At 42.6% G+C, this 26,229-nt stretch overlaps 1 protein-coding gene across 1 annotated transcript in view; it reads left to right on the forward strand.

The window, feature by feature from the left end:
• GPRIN3 (GPRIN family member 3) overlaps positions 1–25,857 on the forward strand; it is a 31,911-nt gene extending 6,054 nt beyond the window's left edge. Inside the window, exon 2 of the mRNA XM_083861002.1 lies at positions 17,210–25,857. Within this exon, the coding sequence (XP_083717128.1) occupies positions 17,302–19,674 (2,373 nt within the window). The 5' untranslated portion in view covers positions 17,210–17,301 and the 3' untranslated portion in view covers positions 19,675–25,857. The remainder of the gene's footprint in view (positions 1–17,209) is intronic.
• Positions 25,858–26,229: the final 372 nt, after the last annotated feature.

A 26,229-nucleotide genomic window follows, 5' to 3' on the forward strand; every position in this document is an offset into this window, starting at 1 on the left:
ATCTGATGTTTACCTTAAATTTGCATAAACAGGAGTTAACTCATTAACATTCATGTAGAAAAAATATTATGCTGTTAGGCATAATTTTCAGATGGATGGATTTTTCCTTTCCTGGATGAAACAGAGAAGGGAAAGAACAGTAGACTGGTTACTAATCTGATTTTACATGGTTTTGGGAAGAGATGAGTGTTCCTCTTGGTCGCAAGTAGAACTGGCACGTGGTTTCTCTGGTCAGGGAAATGTGGTGTCTGCCAGCTTTGGGGTGAGCAGAGTCCCTTAACCTAAAGCCAGCCTGACTGAAAGTTACTCTCTACTCATGTACAGTCATTTTGTCTTAGTAAAAAAACCTGTAAAATGTTTTCAAGTCCAAGGACTAGTGCTTTACCTTTGGTATTGCCAGTGAGATCTTAGACCAGAAACAGTGTGTCTGCTGAGTGTTCAGAGAGCAGTCCTTCCCCTTCCATAGGGACCCAGGACTCTGTAGAGTTTTGCAAAAACAGGGTCAAATAACAGATTAAGTCTGTAAAGCTGGTATAACAGAGGAGGTAAGAAAATTTCCAGCAAAGAAGGTGATGTGGAGAGGGCACTGTTGCATTTTATCAAGTCCCTGTTTTCTTAGACTACTGGAGCTACAATTCAAAGCAGCTTCTAAGATAGCCTTTGGGCACTGAGGAGTGAGTTAGATATCATCAGGTCCCAACTTCAAGGAAGTGGAGAGGTGTAAAAGTCTTCTAAAATCTTCCCAGCTCAGCTCTCCTAGAAGCAGTCTGGCTGTTGAGGACTTATCCAGTCCTTTGGCTAGAAAATGCTGAAGAATAATCGCACTTCAGTATTTAACAAACTAAAGGGTCACTCTCCTTCTTCTGGAGTATCAGTTTCACAAAAAACTTCACACAATTGAAAGATTAAGGTTGAGATGACTCATTAAGAAAAGTATGGAATATAATAAGCATGCTGGGGAGTGGAGTAAGGGGTAGAAGTAACAGTGATAAAATACTTGTCAGAAAGATGATAGTCTTGAGAAGAGCTGTATGGAAACAAATGACAGAATTATTCCACTCCAAAGGGCTGGCATTTCAGAACTCTTTATAATACTGCCACACACCACAGCCTCTCTGTGTTAGTTAAAATAAAAATGTTAATCTTGCCCTTGAGGTTAATAGTTAGGGAGTATCTGTTAAAAGCTGTTAAAGAGGCTATGAAGGTTTGCATGAGTTTGAGGACCCAGATTTCTGCTAGAGCTAAGAAGTAGCCTTACAAGTTCTGCTGTTTGAGTACTCCATAAAATAGCATCAGTTTCCATCTGTTCATAGGGACAGGTATCCCATCTACAAAATCAGCTGTGATAACACTTGAAAATTCTTAATTGCAGCACTAAAGGCATTTTCACAGAAAGGGTAAGAGGTGTTTCAAAGAGTCACCTCAAGTGCATGGTATGGCAGAATAAAGTGACCAGGCTTTCAGGTCCCTGTCTGCTGCCCCATTCTTCAAATAAACCCATTCATGTCATAAGTGAGAGCATTAGTAACTGCAAATGTGCTTTCACCTACCTCAGCCAAGAGCTGCCTAGACTTGGAAGATCATACCTGAGTGTGATGACTTCAGGTCAGGACTATGCAGAATCTGTGCTGTTATCTCATGCCTGGGAACAGGGTTCATCAGCTGAATTCAGCCTAATTTAGCACCACTATGTGCTAGTGGTGCTAAACATGCATGAGGATGCACTGTGAACTACGACTGAGGAACAAAAGTGGTTCATTGATTTCCTGAGAAGTCAAGCAAGCTGCATCAGGAGCTGCAGAGAAGTTTTAACAAATGGGTATTACAAAAGGATTAGCTTCATTAATTTAGCTGCATGTGCTTTTGGCACTCGGGAATTAATCCAGCCTTTATTGATTGTTTTGAGTCTCAATTAGCTTGATGCCTAGGAAGGGGAAGGGACAAGCAGTTTTCTCCTGCACATTGCAGGCAAGAGACTCAGACATGATCTTTCCTTTGGTGAGCAAAGGGGTTTTTACTTCCTCTTTGGGTTCAGGGTACACATCAACTTAAAAGGAACAACTCAAACCTCAAGTCATGGGGCCACAGTGCAATAAAAGCAGACAATATCCTATCATAAAGCCTGGAAGCTTTCCCTCAGAAGTACTCTTCTCTTAAATGGTCTATCTGAGAATTGCTTCATAAACATGTGAGTTGATATTGGGAAATAGAAGAATGGTATTTATCCAGTTCAAAAGATGATCTTAGTATGAAGGGCCTCAAGGGAATATTGCTTGGAAAACAAATTTTCATAATAAAATGACCTATTTTAGAATTACAGTTTTCCATGCTGGAGGGGACAGGAAGGTAGCAGGATGCTTGCCAAAGAGCTGGACAATAAGCACACACACTTGCTCCCTAATGAGAAGATGAGTGAACTTAATGTGTTCATGAGATAGTACCCTGGGGTTTTGGGGTGGTTTTTTGTTGTTTGTTTGGGCTTGGGTTTTGGGTTTCGTTTTTTTTCCGAGTTTGGTTTGTTGGTTTTTTATTGTTGTTGTTTTTGGGTTTTTTACTAGATTCCTGCATGCAGACTATTTGTATGTGTTTGCTGTATCCAGATTGGCATGCCTGCGGGAATGTGAGCAGACGTTCCTACCAGCAGCCAGCTCAAACATGTAGATGACAGGGAGAAAACCCACACAATGTCTGAGCTGTTCCTTAAAAAGCCTTAGGAGAAGAAAATTAAGTAAAAGGACAGCAAAGCTAATAATAGTTTTGTTAAGTGTGTACCAGGAAAGCAAGCTTCAATTCCATTATGCCTCTAATATTATGATCCCAAGAAGGGAGCTCTGTAAGAAGTGTTATTTGCTGTTACTCATCAGTTCCGTCTGTGTGGAAGCTCCAGGACAATGCATGTGGTAGTGTTCCTCCAGCAGCAGAGCCTGCCTTCTAGTGACTAATGAATGCCACCTACTCGGCCTCAATTTGTCTCATATTTGTCTGTTGAAACTCTTCTTCTTTTTCAATGTGATCTATAATCTTGACTTCAGCAATCAAAATTAGTCTTTAATGACCACATGAGTCCAGTTGGCAGAGACACACCTGTTATTGTAAAAATCATATTAGAGTCTGTAGCTAACATGCTGCTCAGAGCAGGAAACTTAATTAGATGGGTGAATTTTGACCTTGCAGTTAAAGGCTGTATTTCCTTTGTAGTTTACAGGAGATATAAATCTGGCCTTTTACCAGAGGTATCTAACCAGAGATATAAAATTAATAAGAAATTGTTCCAAACACCATAGTTGGTGTTCTGATAGGAAGCCACATCATCCTTTCAGTCATTCTGTCTTAGATGTCTGATTCATAATGAATATAGGGCAGATGAGGTGGACGTGAATGAAGTGTCTGTTTTCTAATAGACTGTATGATGACTCTTTTGCACTGTGGAGTTCAAGACACAGTTAAATGTGTTTTGGGATAAAGGAGAAATGCGCATGAAAATATGCATTGCCCTTTGAATTAATGTGGGATCAACATTTGTGCATTGCATGGGGAATTTCAATGCAACTTCTGAGCTGACTTCCAGGACCAGAATAAATATATTGAGGTCACCTAATCTTGATCTTAAATTCTTTGCTGTTGACACTTGTAAGTGTTAATTGGTTGTATACACTTAATGACTAACTCTGTTTTGAGAGAGGATTTTCTGTTTGTGACTGTAAAGAGGGCAGACTTTGGAAAATGGGCTTTCCCCCCTTAAGCATATTAACCTTTTTTTTAGGTAAGTCTATTTGGGGTTTTTTGTTTTGGTGTGGATTTTTTGGTTTTATTTTTTACTTTCTTTTTATGTCCCTATACACAGAAAAATACTTTCTTTATGATCACAGAGCAGCCTTTTGAATTGTGTTTGACATTGGTCAGCCATTAAAAGAGAGAGACCTAATACTTTACCAAGAAAACCCCAGGAAATGGGAAAAAGTGCTCATCAGAGGCTTAGAAAGACAAAGCTGTGTTTACACTATTCAACTTGAACGTGCAGCATGAGGCAGCAAGAGATAGGAACATGGTCAACATCACAAATTCTTAAAACTGTCTTTCAAAAATGATGCTATACTATGGTGCAAAAGACAAATTTAAATTATGCATTTATGAACAGTTTCCTGGCCTTGAGCGATAGGAAGCTGTGAAATGGTCTGGCAAGGAGCACACAGTCAGAGACAGATGGGGAATCAGTGCTGGAAGAGCATTCAAGCCTAGGTCCAGGAGGCAGAGGGCCAAAAAAATTCTCTTATCACAGGGACCAACCAACTTACTTTCCTCTGCACATCCTCATTGTTTTTTCTGAAAGAGCAGGTCTCCCCTTCACCCCTTATTTCCTCCTGCCTTCTTACCCAGCAAGAATTCACTCAGCAATTGCAGAGGTATGTCACCCTCATAAATGGAATGGTCATTGAATTCATATGGGAAGAGGTTGGTCTTCCCAAGGTCAGCATTAGCCACTCCAGTTTTGTGGGAGAAATTTAGGACAGAGACATGCTAACCTTGAAATTCAACAGCTGAGCCATTTCATCTAGTTGCTGCCCAGAGATAAAGCCAGGGCCCTAATGAATTTCTAGGTGTTGCAGTTTCACCCTTAAAATAAAGGCAAAGCTCCCACACATGAGGGGAAAAGAGCACATTTTCTGTTCTTCTAGAAAAGAAAAAGGGTGAGAGTTTTGAAGTGGTGATGGGGGATTTTTCAGCCCATCTGCAGTGCTAATCAGACATCTGTCTCTCTCAAACCACCTCACATGGCAGTCTGCATTTGCAAAAATATTTTTCTCCTCTTGACTTGGAGTAGAACAAACCTAACAATTTTCCTGTGGCTGCCCACACCTGTGGCTTAGGATTGTTAATAAATAGATGAGGGACCAGGGTGAAGAGAGCTGAGATAATGAAAATGAAGCTACAGCTACCTGGACTGTGCTGACTAGCAGCTGAGCAGAGATGGAGAACAAGGCTTCCCACCTTATTGACAGACAGGTTTCCAGAGTGTGGCCTGGGTGTTTGATAATATGGTTATGCAATGAGCAGCTGATAAATTGCTCTAAGTTTTCCAGCTCTATACCTGGCATTACCTGATCCTCTGACACAATCTGCCTCTGTCACGTTCTGCTTCCATTTGTTCTTGGTCTGCTCCGAGTTTGCTTGCTCTGGCACACAGGCTACAGGTTTATTGAAGAGGTATTTCAGAACAAATTGCCAGCCATGCTCTCTGCAAGAGAAGCAGCTCATCTGTAAGAAGATGGGAAGATAATTGAGTTGCTGGCTCAGTATCTCATTGACTGCTGCCCTGTTCACACTGGATGTCCTGTTCTCTCTTGTCATACGTTCATACTCCATCTGATCCCATGCCCTGCCTAAGCTTTCTGCAGAGCAAGAGCAATAACAGAGCCCTTTCCAAAAGTGCTTACCTCCTTGTATGAACACTTACGAATCTGCAGTGGTTGCAAGTGCTTTTCTTGGGTGGAGTGTGTGCAAGTACTTTTCCTGGCTCTGTAACATCCTTTGCTAATTCAGCTTTAAGGTGGTGGTTTTCTGGGGTTTGGTTTTTTTCTTTGCAAATGCTAGCAGCAGCATATTCTGTACACTTATTTTGTTTTCTGCCTTTCATTTAGCAGAGGTCTCTTTCCCTCTTTGTGGATTCAGGACTTGAATCTAGGAAGGGAAGGAACTCATTTGAATATTTTTTCAATAGTGTTGCAGAGGTGGATTGCTAAAGCCAGAATTGCTGGGCTCATGATTGCACAGCTTTTGGTAGTAGATGATGAGATGTAGAAGAAAGGTGTTCCATAGTTAAATCACTGGCATTAGGCACTGGCTGTTGCAGTTTCCTCTGTGACCTTCATCTGTGTTAAATTGTATTGAAGAGGCAGAAAAAGTAGATGTTCCTACCTTTCCTCTGTATCTTTTCTGCTTAAGTGATGAATGCTTAGTATCTCTATGCTCACATGTAGCATCCAGCAAAATGGTAGAGTATGTTAGAACTTTCTGGCCTTTCTTGGATAAGAACAGGAATTAAAAATTTGTATTTTCAAAAATACTGAGCAGCTTTTGAATCCTAGTGGCTTTACTGGTATTTCTGATTATTCAGCACTTTTGAGCATCAGGCTTCTTTGATTTCAATGCCCAGTTTTAATCACCCAGATTAGGCTAGATGACTAAATTTGTTAGCATATATCAGATTTTATATGTATGTGTATGTCTGTCTTCAATCATGTAAGTATGTGTAGTTTGTGGTAATTCAAATTGTATGCATAAACAGGATGTCAATAAAAATAAATTGTGGTGGGAAGGCTGCTGTGTGTTCACAGCTGTCAGATGACTGGTTGAAGTATCTAGTACTTATGTGGTCCTATGTGGAAATAAACCATCTTGTCTGGATTTTCATACTGGCTCTAAGGTTGCCATATGTTTTCTTACTCTTTCAAGTGTGCCTCTGTGCAAGGGGCGTTGATGTTCAATGCCAGTCCAGTAATTAATCCCTAAGCTGTGAATGATCCTTTTTCACGCCCTGCCAGCTTCCACTCCAGCTGACTTAGAAACAAGGACAAAGCTATCCCACAGCCCTGCTCCTCACAGCTGTGGTCTAGCAAGGTACAGCTTGACCTTAGATCACTTCTAAGATCTACAGGTTAAATATGCTGGCATCTTGAGCAAGGGCAGCTAAAACTGCTCCAAAGAGGAGTAAAAAGCAGTGCAGCCTGATGGGAGGTACTAGGTGATAAACTCAGTAATTGGTTGGGGGTGCACATAATTTTTTTTTTTTTTTTTTTTTTTTTTTTTTTTTTTATGCTTGGGGCCATGAGCTTGCTGTGTGTAATGTGAGAAGCTGGAAGGTGAGCTGGAGTGATAGCTGCCAGGTGAGTGAGTGCCAGTCATGCTGCCCATGGGGATGTTTGCTTTGGGCTTGCCTAGGTGGTTGAGGCAGTCAGCTCAATAAACCTGAGACTCAGTTGAACTCAGATGTGATATAACTCCTTTGAGCTGTCATTTTAATTAATGCTAATTATTCTCATTAACCAATTTGACAATCATCCGGAGGGACAGTGATTCAAGTCAAAATTAATGTTTTTTACCAATGCCTTCATCACTGCATGCATTGCTTCAGTCACTTGATAAATGTAAATGTGAATCCTTCTTCCTAAATGCAGAAGAAATAAGGAGGTTTGCCCAGAAATAGGCTCAGTGTAAACCTTGAACTCTAATTTGGAAGATGCCAGCCTTTGGCCGGAGTGAGGATGTCACATTAGCCTGGTGTAAGCCTTAGAGAATTCCAGGGTGCAAACTGGACCATAAGCCTGGTATGGATAAGGCTGAGGTCTAGAGTATGGATATGGCTGTGCCATACTGCAGTGGGCAAAGCTTTGATTTACAACACCTGCTGTGTCTCTGTTTTCAGCCAATGGTTTATTGAACTAGTCTCCAGATTTTGCACTGCTACCTCTTAAATATTGTCTGCCTTGAGGAAGTGGTCCTGGATTTAGTTTGGTGCCAGCACAGATGGGACTTCTCAGGTCAGACACTAAATAAGGATTTTTTTTTTTTAAGAGCACTGAGATTTTTAAGAATTCAGAAGCAGAGAATGTAATTATTCTTAAGCCTGTGAAAACCATATTTGAATCACAGTATAAAATGCTGCAGACAGTTGGATACCTTACCCCCCCCCTTCTCGGGGCTAGAAGGATAGAAGTACATTGAACATAGGGATAAAAATACATGGTTTGTATAAGCCATTGTTAGGAAACAATTCTAACAGAAGGGAAGATGGTTCCTGCAATTGTTAGCATGAGAGATTTTTACACCCCTGGGCTCCCTACAAGGGCAACTTTGAAAAGCTATTGCCATCAAACACCTGTGGAATAGACTGTAAATAATGAGTTTTTCCTAGAATAAACTATCATCCAGTACAGCTGTTGGTGTTTTTCTTTGGTGTAGGAAGATGGAGGTGTTGAGAGAATGACTGCTTGAGTTGGCTGCCTCACCTGGAGGAAGCTTTGCAGTCTCTTTGTTCAAGCACATCTAAGTGCAGGATGGAGAAGACTTCAGAGTCCCTCTTTGTCCAGAAGAGCCTTCTGGCTACATAGTGAATTTCAGGACCCAAAGTTAGTGATGCAAGGCTTGGGGGTTGATCTTCAGCAATGCTGAGTTGGTATCAGTGCCAGTACTGCCTTTTGCTCAAGCCAAGAGCCAGAACAGTCAGTTTCTCTCAATTTTACCTGACCACCTCTGTCATAGTGGCAGTCACTGTCATCTGAGAGGTTACTCAGATGTGTCTTTCAACACCTTCTGTCAGCTCTGGCTGGAGACCAAAGAAAACCTGGTGTGGTTTATAGTTGTAATATTTCACCACCATTTTCTCATCTGGCATTGACCTTCATTAGAGTCAGGTGACTGGAAGCAGACACCCACCTACAGTGTTTTGTACGCTGTTAGGCTGTTCCATCATTTCTGGGATATAAAGAACACTGATTATCTGCAGTACATGACAAGTGTTGGTTCCCCCACATCCCACGTGCAGTTCTTCATCAGTTAAACAAATAATGAATGAGGCACTGGTGTGGTCCAGTTCCACTGGAGTCAGGGTTCAACACAATAAAGCATATAGCCTCAAGTAAAGAAAAAGAAGAGGGCTGAGGCTGAGATGACAGCTTTTCATGTAATGTTCTCACTAAAGTCATAGCATAAGCTTGAGTGACTGAGGTGAGCAGCTTAGAGTCCTTAGCTGGACACACAGGTTTGAGTCATTGCCCTCAAAAGAGCATTTCTGAGCATTGTAAAGATACCACAGAATTGCTCAGATTTTATGCCTGAGCACCGAAGGCCTCCAACCTGCAGCCATTTGGTTTCCTGCAGAGCCTCAATATATCAGACAAAAAGTGGCTCAGCACCTGGCACTTCCTCTCATGAGTTATTTGAGAAGGTGTTTAGCAGGAAGCAGTTTGCTAAGGAGATTATTTTGTTCTTTTTGCTGCTCTTACTGTCAATGACAGCCAGCAGCAGAGCAAAGTGACAACGTGAAAAAACAGGAAGCAACTGCTGAGGTGGCAGCAGGAAGAAGGCAAGATATTTTTAACTGTTGGGTTTTTTAAAAAAAAAACCCCACGGTGATAGCTGTTTCAGCTGCCAGCCTCTCTATTCACATGAGTTGTGTTTTGTGATAGCCAGGAGGCAAGAGCAGACATGGTGAGATCATCATCATGCCTTTCTTAGGTTAATCACACAGTACAGCAAATTTCTGTTACAGTAATGACTGGGTAGGCATTGCATCCTTCTTCTCTAATTACATACCATTTGGAGGAGTTCTTTTCCGTTAGGATAACGCCTGTAAATGACAATGGATACATCCCTTCCCAGGTGCCTGTTATGTAAGGATCTATTCCCCTCTCTAATACTGAGCCCAGCATCTTCATTAAAATAATATGATATGTGAGGAGAACTTAATTTTTTCAGACTGTGCATGAGAGTTAAATGTTACCAATTTTGGGTTTACCTTATGCAAAAGACATTGATCCCGCTGTGAGCTCTTCCAAGGCAGAATTTCCTTGTTGGCAAGGTTGGTTTTAAAATAAGAAGTGCTGCTACAAAACATTTATTTGGGCACTGATAATATGGTTATTCAGCAGCAAATCAGGCTTAATTGTCTAGGGTGGTAACTCTGCTGCTGTGGATGCTTCAGCCACAAGATGAATGTTTGTATTCAGTGCACTGGGGAAAATGCTCTTAAGGAAGTCATAATGAAATTCAGGAAACATCCTTTTGAGGACCTGAAAGCATGTTAGAAGTACATAACAAACTTTGTCCCTAGAGCCACCCTTTCCTACTCAGCAGCAGTTATGTTTTCCTGACCACAGAAATAGGATTTTGGTCTTAGTCCAGCTTCCAGTGGATGGATGTCCATGTAAACCACATCGTCCTGGTTATAAGTTGTCTGGGCAACAAAGAAGAATTGTAAGAATTGTATGGGCAACAAGCCAGCATTATGCTTTCATCCCTAAAGATGATCACTCTGGTTTATGAAGTCAAGTTGGCATTGCTGTAGGAAAAAGGTATTTATTGTTGGTACTGCTAAACTGCTCATGAAGGGCTTTTGTTTGTCAGCTGTCAACATTCAAATGCAGTCAGCTGCGTGATATGTGTTAATAAGGGGTTAGATTTCAACATGCTTTTATCAGAAAGATAGCAGGATAGGTAAGGAGTGAAATTCCCATTGGTGGTTAGAAATTCTGTTGCTTTTGACACCAAATACAAAAGTGGTGTTTAAGAGGTCCATATGACCCTCCTGTTCACATTCCTCAAAAACCACGTCTTGTTTTTACGCAGTAGCAAGCTGAAGAAAAATAAGCAGTGGCAGTGAGCTATGTGAAGTGGAGTCACCTGCCTGATGCAGACAGCAGGTTGCTGGTTTCCTCTCACATGCATGTCAGGAGTGTGCATGCAGACTTCCTCCTGAAACATGGCTTATCCCTGAAGTCAGGCTGCATTTCCTTAAAAATTACTTCCAGGGTCAGACACTGGAATAAGAAAAAACTGCTGATAAATAATGAGCTAAACACAACAACATAAACAAATAAAGATGTAACCTTGTGGGTTTTACCCACATGTTGCCTCCCCTCCAGGGTGGCTCAGGATATGAAGCAGGAATATCACCGTAGCTTATGCAACTGTTACAGCTGGCTGCCAGTCAGTGTAGTTGTTTGATTTAGCTGTTTTCATAAAGCCATTTATCCTTCCCTTTCACCTTGGAGGAGAAAGACTGATGGGCTCTTTGCAGTGCTCTGCAGCAAGCCCAGTGTTCCGCAGGGGCCTTTGCACACTTACATGCCTCACCAAAGAAAGCCTTTTTATTGGGTGCTGAAGTCCTGGGAGGAGGTGTGCAGGGAGAGAGCCTGTCTTTGCAGCCCCTGCTGCTGCCCAAGGCCCCTGTCTGCAATAGGGAGCATGCTTGGGAGGGTGAGCTGAGTGGGAAGTAGAGGGGCAGGATGATATGAGAGAACAGTGTGGAGGTGATGGACCTTCAGCTCTCCTGTGGTTTCTGCCCGTGCCACTCTCCTCTTGTGTGAGGCTCTTTGGAGAGATTCTAGAGGCTGCAATTACATGAGGATCTGAGCTTCTCCTGGAAAAGGCTTTTAATCTGTGAGAGAGGAGTGAACTTTGAAGGCTCAAAGCTTCAATGACAGCAGATGATACCACAATTCTTAATTTAAAACAGGATTTTCAATCTCCTTGCCAAATGTTGTCTTCTAGCAATCTTCTCAATACTGTATTTTTTATCACTTCTAAATACTGTTTTTTCTTGCTTTAAAGCGTTTGAGTGCAAGGTAAACCCATTTTCTTTTTGGAAATGTGGAAGAATTTTGATAAATCATATGTCACCTCTAAATCCATAACCACTTGATTCTTACTCCCAGGTAAACAAGATGTTCTTGCAGCACATGCACAGCACATAGCAGCCTGTTGCCTTTGGCCATGGCCAGAGGACAGTGACATTTTCAGCATGGGCAGCTGGGTTTTGGGATTGAGTTGCATCATGGCATTGCTAACAGTGCATGGGCTCCCACCAGGGCCTCATCAGCAGGTGCTAGAGCTGGATGTAGAGATTTCTGCTTGTCTCCTGGCCAGGGCAAGATGGGTGCTGCACACAGGGAACAGATGGGACACAGGCTGGAACACCCTGTCTCGGAGCAGAGCTGTATTTCCTTTTAGATGGGCATCTTTCTAATTGTAGGGTAACTGCCAGCAGGACAGTAGAGCTGAATCACGCTTGATCACCACACGGTTTTTCTCTGTGGCTGCCTATTAAAAGCTGATTGCAGTTATTCTCACACAGCAGTCTCTGAGTGACTGCTGAGGTGCCCATTTGTCCCTGGACTGCTTTGAAATGTTGGAGCAAGGTCCTGCTCAGGGCTCTTGGCAGGATGTACTTAAAGTTTGCCATGAGCTGAGAGGAAGGTGCAAAGCAGTTTGCTTTGCTTTGTATTAGTCCCAGAGGCCAGTGTACCATTTGTAGGACTGGCTTTACACATTTTCTCATTTGTAGGTTTTGGGCAGCAGATTAAGCTGAGCTTTGTCCTTCCAAAGTGGAGTTCCCATGCTCTGCACTTTGCAGAGTTAACCTCTATACCTGGCAGAGAGATGCAAGATGGGAGGAAACAACAGTCAGAAAAATGTGCTTCTTCAACATGTACAAATATTGCTAGATAAATCTTCAGTAGGTGCCAGGCTCATAGGTAGTCATCTCCTTTTGGCTGAAAATGGTAGTGCATCTTGCCCTTGATTTTCACATGATTTTTCTCTCTTTACTACCATTACAAAGCAAAGATGAACTCAGCCTCTGTTTTTGTGTTTGGACTTATTTCCCATTTTTTACCTCTGCCATTTCCATTTTTCATTGTGTCATGACACCTTTCTGAGCAGGCCTGATAGACATTGCTGGTTGTATGTCAGCATTCAGGAGGAAGAGCTCTGAGGTCTGGTGAGGAGTCCTGGCTGGATCTGGTTTCTCCTCAGGGCTGTTCATGTGGCTCAGTTGGCGGTTCCAGCTGATTTAGTATTGTGGTGTGCACACAATCACCTATTTTGCCTAAAATCTGCACAGAAGGTGCTGCAGCCCTGTGATGCTGAATGTGTTGCTTGTGCTGTCCAGCTCTCTGCCTGTCTCTGGCACAGGTTCCTGCTTTGTCTGCAGGTCTGAGCTGCAATAACATGTGCATTCCTTAAGTGTAGAAGAACTGGGACTTGGGGCACCTTCTGCTTGAAATGCCAGCCCCATCTCTGGTGAGAATCACAGGTATGCAAGATATCTGTGGGTATCCCCACCACCTCTTCCCTCCCTGCCATCACAGTGAATAATTTGTCTCCTGTCAGCATTCCAAAACACACTGAAAGATGGAAGCTCTGCATCTTGTATCTTACCTCTTCAGGCAATCTCTTTTGTATTTTAATTAATATGTCCTTGTTTTGTGATGTCTTTCATTTGTAGTGCCAGTCTTTTTGATCCCACAGATAATTACGAGAAAATAACCCATAAAGCAAGTTTTTCACCAAAAAACAGAACAACGAACACTCTGACATTGAAAAGAGGGTAAAAAACCCACTGGCTGCAGAATTAGAAGGACGCAAGTGCATTTGTATATTTATAATTTAAAGAAATGCATTTCATTTTCTATATGTTTAGTAGTCTAATATGAGTTCAGGTAAGCCATTGTCTTTTTACTCGGATCAGAAAATGAGAACAGAGACTGAATTCCCACTTCAGCAGATGTTTATCTCTCTTCTTACCCGATGTGGCTGTATAATGATTTTTGTGATGATCTGGGAGATCTTGTAAGATTAGAACTATTAAGAGCAAGTGTTCAGCTCTTCTGTTTGCAGAGACAAGGTTGAAGAGAGGGCTCAAAGAGTGTGGGACTCAAGGAATGGAAAGGTGATGAGAATCTGGGATTGGGAAAGGGGTGCTTGATTTGTTTGGGAGTTGCTTTTTAGTTGTTTTTATGGTTGAGGGTGGGTGGAGATGCTGGAAGTTCTTATTTGTGCTTTTGCAGATTTTCAGATTTCTTACAGAAGAAATGGAAGGCAGAATCTTATGTAGGAATTTCCTGAAAATTTATTAGTTTGTGTTATGAAACATGCAGACTTTCTGGTTTTGTTAACTTTCTCATAAGCAGCAGGAATAAAAATTGCTGTGTTGTTTTATTGGGGGTTGAGTATTACTGAAATAAATAGGAATTTCTTTACATTGTCAGCATTGAGTTGCCTGGAAACTTCTTGGGAATTGGGGGTTTTTTTGTTTTTTTAATAGCACATGAGAAAGACCTACTCAATTACAAGAGTCTGCAAAGGTCTGCTGGCTGCACAGGGACCCTCCCAGACCATTTAAGCCAAACACAGATTTTGCCGAAGTTAGAAACCTCTTGTTGCGAAAGGTCCAGAATAATTCTTTGTTGAGATGAATTGACAGAGTCAGGCATGCTAATGTGATCTGCAAGAATAAGGATAAGGAGAACTCTGTTGGTGTAGCAAATCTGTTCTTATTACTAAAAATTGATTTTGACCTCTGTAGAGATACAAATTTCACCTCCTGTTAAAAGAAAAACTTTGGATGATTGCTCCAGGTCTGGCATAGAATACTTGAAAAATTTATCAGCAATCTTGATTTGTTTTGACATGTTTTTTTGGCCTTCTGCCGAGTTTTGTATTTCTGTTTTTTCTAAGTATTTGCTTGCAGGCAATGTTGTTTGTTTGTTTGAATCCTCACTGTCTTGGCTGTTGAGTGGAGTTGCCCACAGCTCCCAACATTGTTCTTCATTCCTATATAACAGGACTGAAATAATAGAAATGAGACAATAATATCATAAATGAGATTCCAATAATAAAAATGCCTTTCCCATTCTGTAATCTGTAGGTGTTCCTTTCTGCTCTCTTTCATAAGACTTTGCCTTTTTTCTGATTTTTTATTAATTCTTAAGTTAGAATATTTTCTTAAGTTACCATGCTAATTTAGGCTATTTCAGTGCCTTCGGCTCCTGTCATTAGGATGGTTTAGTGACAGTCTAGAAAATAGTTCCCATGACTTTGACATCAAAGTCTTTATAGAAACCTTACTCTCATAAATTGACTCATTTGCGGAGTCATTCCAGAAGGAAGAATGATCTGTCCTCCAACCCCTATTTAAGGGTCAAGCAAAATGTCTGGACTATGCTCAGTTGTCCCACATCAGAGAATAGGTCCAGGTGGGTTTTCTGGGGCAGAATTTCTCCTGTTGATGTTGTATGTCAAGGACTGGTAGCAAAATCTCTTTTAATTACCATATGAGGCAGACATTCAACTGTGTGTTTCAGGTGATTCTGGTGAAGAGTCACTAAACAGATGGGGAGAATTCATGCAGAATTCAGAACTAATTAACTTAATTGAAAAATTAGGACTCACTGCCCTGTTGAGTGGGTATGAGTTAAAAAATAGTGCTCCAGTATGCAAATTGCCTTGCCCAGGTTTTGTGTAGTGAAGAGCCAAACAGATTTTCTCTGAAATCTTTATTTCTTCTGACACTGTTTGCTGAGTAGTACATCTCATCCTAAAAATGGGGATTGATTTTGTTCCATTATTTGCTTAATTTTTCTTAAATAAACTCTGGATCTAAAAATAAGGAAAAAAAAAAAAAGATATCTGACCAGCCCAGTTGTATATACTGGTTTGGTTTGCATCAATATTTGGAAAAGGAAAGAAGAGAGTAACAGAATTTAGTCCAATGGATACCCAAAGCCATCTGCTTCTCTCCTTGCAGCCTGTAGATTTATAGCAAAAACAGGGTGAGCATGGAACATCTGTCCTTCCTTCAGGACTATATTGGCTGTCCTTAAAGTGAGAACAAAATGAAGGCTAGACATGTGGGTGTCCACAAACTTCATTGATTTGCAGCCTGGTTTACATACTTTCAGTACTTCTCAGGAAGCTTGGCCATCCTTTCCAGCCTTCCTGGAAAGCTGTTGTGGGGTGATGCTGGGCTGCTGTCACAGAGTGCAGCTAAGAAACTTGGAATCCTTCAGGGGCAGGATTACAGTTTGTCAGGGCTGGTTTAACCTAGCAGACTATATCTCTGTGGTTGGACAAAGCCCAAAGAGGCAGCATAAAACCAATAAATTTTTAATACCTGGAAGACATAAATCTTAATAAATAAGTAATAAGTTGCAGCACTTTCCCTTTCTTAGAAAAAATAGACTGGCTGTATTTTTTAAAATTTTCCTTCATTAAGCATTTTTCTTCTGTCGCTCTTGTAAAGTATCTTAAGTTGCTGAAATATAGGACTGATTTTATGGAAATTGAGGGAGTTACACCACTGCCATCCAGGCTGAGAAAAGGAAAGCAGAGATTCTTCTGGAGAGAGCTTTTGTTGATTTTACTAGTGGGTAGGGAGGGTCTGGAACAGCTGAGTGATTGCTCCACTGCTTCCAGCAGCATCTCTCTAGTAATGTAGCAAGGGAGATCCTACTGTGTGCTTGCAGAGACAGAGGCACACAAACAGGTACAGCAATGTTCTCATCATCAGGTTAACAAAACTTGGGTGTCTCCCAGGTCTCATACCTGTGTTTTGCTGGAAGCATAAGCCAGTGAAAGCTTTTTAAACAAGCACAGATAGCCTGCAGTTTAAAAGAAGAGTGAGGTGAGATTTTATCACTAGCCACCACTACTCTGCTGACATGGATCCCATCCTTGATCTCTAGTAGTGTCCAGACTGTGCTAAGCCCTTTGGAAAGCCAGAAAGCACTTTTGGAGATCACCTCCTGTTTGAAGGGATGGTTTCTCTGCAGTCCTGGCATGAGTCTAACCTGGACAACTCTATTCTACCTGCTTAAAATCCCTCCTCCACAATTCCCTAGGTATGGCATGAATCCCTCCTGTTCCATGCTGCTGCAATGTTCCCCTTTCAATTTCATACCACCTACTTGTAAGTTAATTTCTAGGTCATCTGTACCCACATTTATTAATCAATCTGGCTTCCTTGTAATTATTTCAGAGGATCTAAATGTGACAGCAGTAAGTATGTTCATAGCCCTGGTGTGTAGTACCTCCTCTTGGTTTCTATCTGCATCCCCCGGCAGGTTGTGATCCCTGCATATTCCTTTTACCAGTGAGGTTTGGGTTCATCCACGTTAGTCTGAATTGACTTGCTGTACCCTGGAACTGTGTCACTGTTGGTAGTGGAGCTAGAAAGGCTATCCTTGTGGAGGAGGGGGAACTGGTGCTCAATGAAGCTGTGGAATCCACTTAAACCTAGGGATCTGTTCTTCACATAGGTATTTCCTTCTACAGGTGGCTTGCTAGAGAGTATTCTCACAGGGATTTTATTTTGTGACCCAAACTTCCAAACTTCCATGCAAAGTCTGTACTTCTTCTTTCATTTAATATTTCTTTTTTTCCCCCCTCCCTTTTGGCATGTCAGTGTTTTCATTAATCTGTCAATAACACAGGAGCTGTTGTTGCTTTGTCCCTAGTATAATTTTCTCCATGCAAACCTGAGAATTAGAAGATCCTTGAAATCTATGTCTTTTTTGTGACTTTCAGGCAGAATTGGGTGCTTCACTTTCCCCCCTGCATGCAAGTATTTCTCTTCACACTGTAAAATCAATTAGTTTTGGGTACTTTTTCTTAAATCTGACTGCTGCTAACACTGTGTTTGTTTCATTAACAGATTAGCTTCACAGGAAACTTGTTGTCGACAGTCTGCCCAGCAAGAAAACTCCAAGGAGAAGCTGAGGACAAACAACATCTTGAAGACAGTCCATGGGGACTGTACCCGATCCTCTGAGATCTGCCAAGCTTTCCCTGGTCTCAACTTCTGCAGAGGAGGATCACCTGGGAGACCTGCAGCCTGCTAAGCACCAGCCCCAGCCTCCCAGTGGTGAAAGGGCCAGCAATGGCTTCACGTGCAGCCCAGCTGGAGTTTGCTTGTTCGACCTGAACTGCACAGGTGCTGCCAGCACACAGAGGTGTGAGCAGTGCCACACAGATGATGACAGCCAGCAGGAAGCCTTTTCTCCCAGGCTGGCCAGCACAACTGCAGAGGGGCATCCTGCAGATGTAAAGCCTGCTGGTTGTTCCCAGCCAGCGGACATCCAGGCACCGACACCGCCAGCCCTTGCTGCAGCTGGAGCCCTCTTGGTGGGGCAAGGGCCAGAGATGATGCCGGCCCCCCAGAGCTCCCGGCAGTTTGTGCAAGGCAGCCAGGCCAAAACGAGCTCCCTGACACAGATAGGTGACTCTGCCTTGAAACCTCAGGGAACTGATGATCAGCCAGCACTTGAAGTGTTAAATTATTCTTCCCCTGGTGATCCTGTTGGGGTTAATCAATTCTGTCATACTTCTCAGGCAAACCTTCTGCAAAGAGGGGAAAAAGACAGGGCGGAAGAAAAAAATGGTTCTGCTGTGTGTCAGTCAGCCTTGCCAGCAAGGCAAACAGAAGCTGACCTGGAGAGAGACCCACAGACCAGTCTGGAGGCAAAAAGTGAGGCTCCAGACACTGTGCAGTTGCATCCCCCAGGTAAAACTGAAGTGGTGCAGAGCAGCGAGGCACCAGCTCAATCTGACCACAGGAGTCCACATCCTGTACACAACCTGGACCCCACACCTGGGAGCCCAAACCCCACCCAGCTCTCCAAATTCAGAGAAACAGGTACAATGACAGCTCAGCCAGAGAGCAGCCCTTTTACTCAGGAAGCTGTAAGCAGGACATGGCGGGATGCTGAGGTTCAGGCCGTGGCTACTGTGGAGAGCAAATCAGCTTCCACCAGTCCCAGCATCTTTGCAGCCTTCTTAAAAGGGAATCCTCCTCCAGAGGAGAAGGAAGAACTGCACATAATTTACCAAGGAGGTATGGGGCTGAGTCAGGCTGCACTTACTGACAGTTTATCCTCACAACAAAAGTTTCCATGTTCTCCTGATATCACATCAAAATCGACTGTTGTGGCTGTGACTGCTTCAGCCCAAACCCAGCCTGTCAAACTGCCCGAGGTCCCATCTGACGTGGCATCTCCAGTATCAGCAGATAATGTGAAACCTGTTCTCCCCTGCTCCCCTACAGCTGCTACCCCCCAAGGAACATCCGTGGGTGATGCTGAAATGACTAATGCAGCCCATGATGTCAGCTGCCACACTTCTCAGCTGCCAAAGGATGCTCCAGTCCCACCAAAGCCCATCCCAGCTGAGCAGTTTGGAGTTGACTCCAGTCATCAAACTCTGTCACAGTCTGGGACTGGTGCTGCTGAGCCAAGCCCCACTTCCACTGATGCTGTCCCAGCAACCCAGAACAGCATGCAAGATCTCGTCTCTCATGCAGGAAACAGCCGGTCACCTTTACTCTCTGGAAAGGACAGTGAAGTCAAGGAGAAGGAGATCCTGGGCAGCTCTGACCAAAAGCCTCTGCAAAGCAAGGGTGTGAATCAAGGGCAGGCCAGTTCTAATCAATCCGTGGTAAAACCAAAGGAAGAAAACTTGGTGGTGCTTGATCCTAAAGGAGGGCTGAATGTTAGCAGCCAGCCTGCTGCTCTCCGTACAAAGGCGTGCTCACAGGAGGCAGGTGAGGAGAGCAACGGCCATGGAGACAGTGGCCAGTCTCAGATGGCTGGTGGCCAGAACCTGCAGGCAGGACTGACACCCGAGTTGAGTGTGAGCTCTGCAAGTCTTGCTCCTCCCATGGCAGCATCTGCAGCTCCCCAGCAGCAGGGCCTTCGGGCCAGGGAGTCCAGGCACGACCTTCACGCTGCAGTGATTCCTTCTTCCTCTCAGGCTGTGCCAAACCTAGGGGAGAACAAAAAGCACTCCACCCCAGCCATGGAGGCAAAAGTACAGGTGAAGCAGTCCAAACATGTCAGGGATGTTGTTTGGGATGAGCAAGGAATGACGTGGGAGGTTTATGGTGCTTCTCTCGATCCAGAATCCCTGGGAATTGCCATCCAGAACCACTTACAGAGACAAATACGGGAACATGAGAAACTGATCCGGGCCCAAAACAGTCAGACCCGGAAATCCATTTCCTCAGATACATCCTCAAATAAAAAACTGAAAGGGAGGCAGCACAACATGTTCCAGTCCATGCTGCAGAATTTTAGGCGTCCTAATTGCTGCGTCCGACCTGCTCCCTCTTCTGTGCTAGACTGACATGGTTTGCAGGGGTGCCTAAATACCTGCAGTGGTGGAGAGAATCCTTCCCCTCCAGTCGTGCTGTTTGGTTGTGTAATTTGGGTTGTGATGCAACAGTGGAAAATTGATCCCCCTTTGTTTTCTGAGTAGCCACATGCTCCATCCTGCCATTATTATTGTCACAGCTGGTGTGTTTCCACATTATGCCCCAACCTTGACTGCTGTCAGATGAAAAGCTAGGCACTTAGCAAAAGCACAAATTTCAATTGCCACCTTGCTGCAGGGAGAGCAGCACCTTCTGATAAAGCAGGAAGCAGAGGGATTGTCAGAATTATGGGAATTTATGTGCATTATGAGGTCTTACTCAAAGGGGTGGACTGGGAGGAGCTGAGGGAGGTGGAATTAAGGTTCTACAGCTGCAACACACGACAACTTTCCTGGTTTGTAAGTTACCTGTGCTGAGGCAAGTCCATGAACAGGCTATGGACATTTATCACTGAGCAGCCTCACTTCTGTTCATACTGTGGGCCACTGTTCTCAGGTGAGCCCCAGGGAGCCTGGTCTTCCCCTCCTCTTGAAATGCAGAACCAGGCAAAGAATGAGGACCAAGACTGAAGGATTCTCTCTTTGGGAGAAGCTAAATCAATGGGATGCTGATGGCCAGAGGGGGAGGTGAGAGAGATGCATTTTGTCCCCTGCAGTGGCCACTCTTAAGGTATGAGCCGTCGAGGCCCAGGAGAGCACATTGGTAGATGGACCTGCATCCAGCAGGGTGGTGCCCACCCTTACTCTGGTACTCCTGCCAAGTCTTTAAAAAGCAGGGAGCCATTCTGACTCCTCAGGCAAGGTGGGCAGCCCCTGCTCCCAGCCTCCTGTGGCACTGAGCACCTCTCTTCTAAATCACTCTTTAAGTGATATGGATCTTTCTTCTCTCTCCAGAGATGCACAGTAATGTTTTCCCATAGCAGCAGGCTTTCCTGTGTATTGGGGTCCATGAGCCTCTATGTCTAGTGTGTTACACTGATTTGTTTTTTTTTCCTTTTATGGCCTTAGCCAACTCTACTGTTTTTTTCAGTATTTTGGTGCTTTTCTTGCTGCCTTTCATAACCCAATAACATTTATTTAGCTTGTGTGTTATTTTGTTTTACCTAACACTCTATATTATGAACCATTATACTGTTAACTTGAAAAATTTGCAGCAGTACTGAAATCTTGAGACAATCTTTGCTGTATTTCTGAACTTAGTTGTAGAAACTGCTAATAAAAGGTAGCTTAGTGACTGTTTCTCCAGAAGTATGATATACAATAATGTCTCAAATATATGTTGGTCTCATTTCTCAATAATATTTTTCAACTTGGGAAATGTGTTTCCCAGTAGCTTTGTATTTTGTCCACTAGAGTTCATTATGGGAGGCTGGGGAACTCTTGCAGTTTGTAGAAAATTTAGTTATCAATCCTGCAAAGCACTGACAATTTGGATATTGTAATCCTGCAGAGTATTAGAGTTAAATAGGAGATACTTTTAGTCCATTAAAGATTTTTCATGAATCATGATGATAATTTATTTCTGTCTCTAATACCACACACCTGACTTATTCTGTAGATCTTACTCTTACAACTTACTCTAAATCTTACAGGTTTACACCATGTAAATGAGTATAAGTTTCTTTTTTTCTTTTCTTTTTTTTCTGTGAAGTGAACCTGAAGTGGTCCCCAGTTATTTAGGAGACCAGACTTCTTGAGTATATCAACTGCCAAGCCTTCATAGTAGCTATCTGGGGGCAATTTTTCCCCAGCAGAAAAGTAAAATACTGTAAGATACAATTTTTTAACCCAGTGCAATGAAAAGTGTTGCCCCTAAGTATAGTACTGAATTGACTCCTAGTTTTCCTCAGATATATACCAGGGAGCTTTATGTCTTGTCCTTGTTCAGTTTCTGTATGTTATTTCAAGTCCTCTCTTCCTTGTGGTGCTGAGTTTTTAATTCTGAAACACCACATCAGAGAGTGTCTTCCCACCTCTGCCTAGCAGAAGGAAAGTCTTCAACCTTTTTTCTGTTAGAATTGCTTCTTTCCACCCTCTTCCTAGCAGTGTCCGAGATGTGAGTTTCATGTGAAATTTTGTGTGGGATTAATATTGACTGTATCATTAGGTCAGGTTAGTTGACAAAGTTCAATGTCTCTTCCCGCCTTGTGTCTGTGTCAGCCCTGGCGAGGTTCCCTGAGTTGTCTGCAGCTTTTGCTATGTCCTGTCCAGGTCCAAGGCTCTGTGCTGCTCCTTTTGCCTCCCTTTTGCCCATTCCCTTGCAAGCTGTTGCCCAGCCTGTCTTTGTGTGAAGCTGTGTCCCTTGGCTCAGCTCACGTCCCCCTCTGCGTTCCCCTTGCTGTAGCCGTGAGCCAGCTTACTCTGAACTGTCCCTTTACAAATATGCTCAGTCTGAATATACAAATGGATTGTCCTAGTTTTTTCTTCCAGAGGAGAATAAACTATGAGCTATCACTCATTCACTGATTTCCATGAATTTTATCCTTTAGCTTCAGCTCTGCAGAATATTTCTAGGATAGGGGTATGAGTTGCATTATGGAGACCAAAGTAGGCTTGGCAATGAATGAGCAGGATGCTGGGGCAGCACTAGACTTACTGCTGCTTTGCAAGGAATGAGAGATCTCCCCTGGTTCCTTGCAGGTTCTTTCAGCTGTGAGTCTTCAGTAGCTGGTCCACCCTCTCTTCCCCCAAATGACCTTTCTTCTAGGAAAATCTCACCAGTGCATTCATACTACAAAGCACTGATGGACAAGTTACTGAGTGGATGTGCCTGAAGAACTGCAAGGGCATAACCAAAACAACATGTAGTGCTCAGCCTGTGTTCTGGGCAAATATGAGTGCAAAGATGCAAATTGCCCATGGCACTGTCTGGTGGCTGCAGAAGTCCTGCAGATGTTGGAAGCTAAGCAATAAAGTGCCAAAAGCCAACACATAAAAATGAATCAATAATCACCAGCACATCTCATGGAAAATATTTTAGGTTTTGACTGTGCCTTGCTAGGGAAGACTGTAGGCAACCTGCTAGTTTAACACTGGTGATTAGTGCTTTCTCGTGCATACAATGTCTAGGTGACAGTGTGGATCCTCACTGGTGACACGTCTTTCACCAACAGCAAAACAACCACATTGAGAGTAGCAATTAGCAAATATGCATTTGAGTGGGCTTGTAGCAGCCAAGAAAGGCTGTTCCTGGTGTCATGTCAGTCTCAAAAATGAAAATATGCTTGGAGTAGTGATATGGCAGAGAGCAGGGGGAGATGATCCATGTGCCACCAACCCAGTCTTTTTCTCTGCCCAAGGACTCAGAATCACATTGCATTAGTTGGATGGGTAACAACCAAGGAAATCCGTTTGGGCTAACAAAAAGAGGGTTTAGAACAGAAAATACTTTGTCATTCCTAAGAGTAAAGCTATAGAAAAAAAATCCCCAAACCGGTGATGCAGCCTAGCTAGTTGAAGTAACTCTTAAATTCTTTTTTTTTTTTTTTTTTTGCAAGATGAGAGATTTGGGGAAACAACTTGTCAGGAAACCCTTCCCTATCAGTCACATCTTCTAGGAAGACCAATTTAGCAAGAACCATTAATAAAAGCAGTGAATAAGAATGGAAGATTTACTTCTAGTTTCACTTAGGGGGCTTTCCACTAGCAAATATGAGAATAGGCACGTTTCAGTGTTGCCAATACAATACTTGAGTTGAAGGAACATCTCATTGCAGGCAATTTGCAATATGGTCCTGGATTTCATATGAGGCTGTGACATTTATCTGTGTGCACTTGGTTGGGATCTGCCAGCTTTTTGTTGTTTGGGCACAAATGCTGAAGTTCTGCCTCATTTCTGCTGACTTGGTTTGGAAAGAAAGAGTGGGGAAAGACCTGAAGGGACATGAAGGGGAATATCTCTGTTCTCCATTTCAGGAGAAGAAAACATTATTTTGAATACAGAAGAAGAAATTGCTGAGAAACGGGGAGAGAGTGATGAAAAGAGAAGTAAAATAAAGTTGGTGTAGGTGCTTCACAATGAATTCCCATCCCTATGTCTGTTTTGCCCCCTTGTTTTCTGACCTTACATATTTTTTTATTTGTTGGCATCCTATGTCTTTTAGGAAAATAAGTATTTCCAAAGGCTGTATATTTTGCTATTATTTTTATATATATCCAAATAGGATTCAACAAAACCTCTAAGCAGTCAAACTGTATTACTGCCACTAAAACATAAGAGCTTGTAAAATGCACCATTTGAAGAACTGTATTGAAGGGATTCAAAAAATTGAATATATGCTCTAAAGATAGCACTAGCTTTTTTCTTCAGTTTCATTACTATGTTTAAGTGTTAAAGTTAGAAGTGGAAATCCAAACAAAAATCAGCATTGATGAGGAGTTCAAATTGGCTGCCACTGGTTTTCAGTTTGGAAACTTCATGGAAGGTACCATACCAGTGTTTCATTAGTTAGCTCAGCATATGCAAGGTTTGTATGAAAGTACAAATTTTATTATGTCCATTGTCTTGTTCTGTGTCTATCCTTCTACACCTGTTAAAAATTAACACGAAATGCTACCACAACAGAGTCACTTTCTCACACAGCTTGTGGGAACGGCTGCTCTGAATGACAGACAACTGATTGTCAGACACTGAGGGCTTAGAAAGTTAAGGTCTGAGGGAAATTCTTCCCTCCTTTTCCCTGTTTCAGTAATCAATCTCTGCTGGTTTATTTTTTGGTGTCTCTGTGATGCCTCTGTGAGTGGTCAGTATTTTCAATTGTCCCAAAGACATGCAGGTAGATCTTTACCCAAATACTGCACACTATGAAACATCTCTGGTGCCATTGGATGCTGTGGTGTGACCTGAAGGTCAGAACCTCTAACTTGAACTGGCTTCAGTATTCTCTTAGGGGCCTAAATTATTTCACTTGACTCACTGTAGATATTTAAAAGGAAGACTGAAGTATTACAGCTGAATTGAGCCAAACTAATTTATTTTTTTTAACTCTGAGATTTATTGTTTTTTCTGCTTTGTGTTTTTCTGAGTAGCTTTTCCTTCCTAGAGTTTATAATGTGGATTTTGCATCAAATCATCAAATCCTGGCAAAGAAGATTTTGCAAAGTGAAAACTACTTTTTATCATTCAGACTTCTTTAAAGAAAAGTGACATTATTACTGAGCCAAAGCACACAGAGAGGAATTTTTTTTTTCCATTAGGGAAACTTCTGATGTAGGTAAGCTTGTGTGTGTGTGTTCTTGTTTAAAAGGCCAGTACATGTGTGCAGGTCTCATGCATCGTTTATGCTCTAACATGATTTTTTCCCTTTGCTCTTCTGATTGAATGTTGGAGGCTTAGCATTTTCCACAACCTTGAGGCAAGTTTAAATCTTTCTCTGGTCTCTAAAAAGCAGACTGTGGGTGATAGGAACTATCTCATCTCCTAAGGAACAGAATCACGTCAATAATCCCTATTCGAAATATCAATTTTTTAAGTTTTTTTTAGCTTAAGACTGACACTCTTTGGAGCAGAAATAAGTGACAAATCTGCCTGCAAAGTCTCCAGCAGTTGTCTGCTGCAGAATACAAGTCTCTCAGATACTTCTGAGCAACTCTGCTATAAGAGGTGACCTTTCTGCTGGAGGGTCCTCCTGACACTTCCCTTAGCTTAGATCACGATCAATAATTTCAAGTACATCAGAACCAAGTTTAGACACTGCCCTGACAAATTTCCATAAAATGGAATAGAACCATTTGTGTGTTTGTGGCACATAAATTCACTGAGTCTGACTTGTGAAGTAAAGGTCTCAGTGACACTGAAGAGTATTGGGAGTTTCTGCCCAGAATTAAAGGTAGAGAGTGTGTCTGAACTTTTAATTTCAAAAAACTGTGGCCATGAGTCAGCCAGCATCAGAAGAAAACCTACTTGGAGGCTTTTAACAACAACTAATATTATTGTGGCTTTATTAATTTTATAGTTACTGAACGTGATGTACTGTACAAAATAAAGCTAGTCTTAGGCTACCAGGTGTACCATGGCATTCATTTGAGACATACCAACAGAAGTTTGCATGTGAGAAGTCTTAAAGTGATACTAAAGCAATGTTACCCACCTGACTGAGTCCCTTAGGAATTTAATGTTTTCTTGTTTTACATCTGGTTTCTCTGCTGAGTACAATAAAATGAGCACTGTCTTAATTATTCTGGGTCTCTGTTTGTAGGCTGACATGGGAAAAGAAAGGACTTTTAAGGGTGAACATTGTGCCTGAATTTATGAATGTGTGTAAGCCAGAGCAGCCACAAAGGGCTTTCTGGATTCAGGCCCGAGATCTGGCACCTTGCAAAGGTGGTGCAAGCTTCCATGTGCTGTCTGTGCCGGAGAAGGGACGTGTCTGCTTCCTTCCATGTAAGTGCAGTTGCCTTTCTTTGCACAGCTGCTCCCGAGCACAGGCTCTTCTGCATCAGCTGCTGCTCCGCCCTTTCGCACGAATTCACTCAGCCTTTCAACAGCCCCCTGCTACGCAACAACACATTACTCACCCAGCACAGCCA

This window comes from Zosterops lateralis, assembly GCF_965231275.1.
Source record: "Zosterops lateralis genome assembly, chromosome: 5".
Taxonomy (NCBI): domain Eukaryota; kingdom Metazoa; phylum Chordata; class Aves; order Passeriformes; family Zosteropidae; genus Zosterops; species Zosterops lateralis.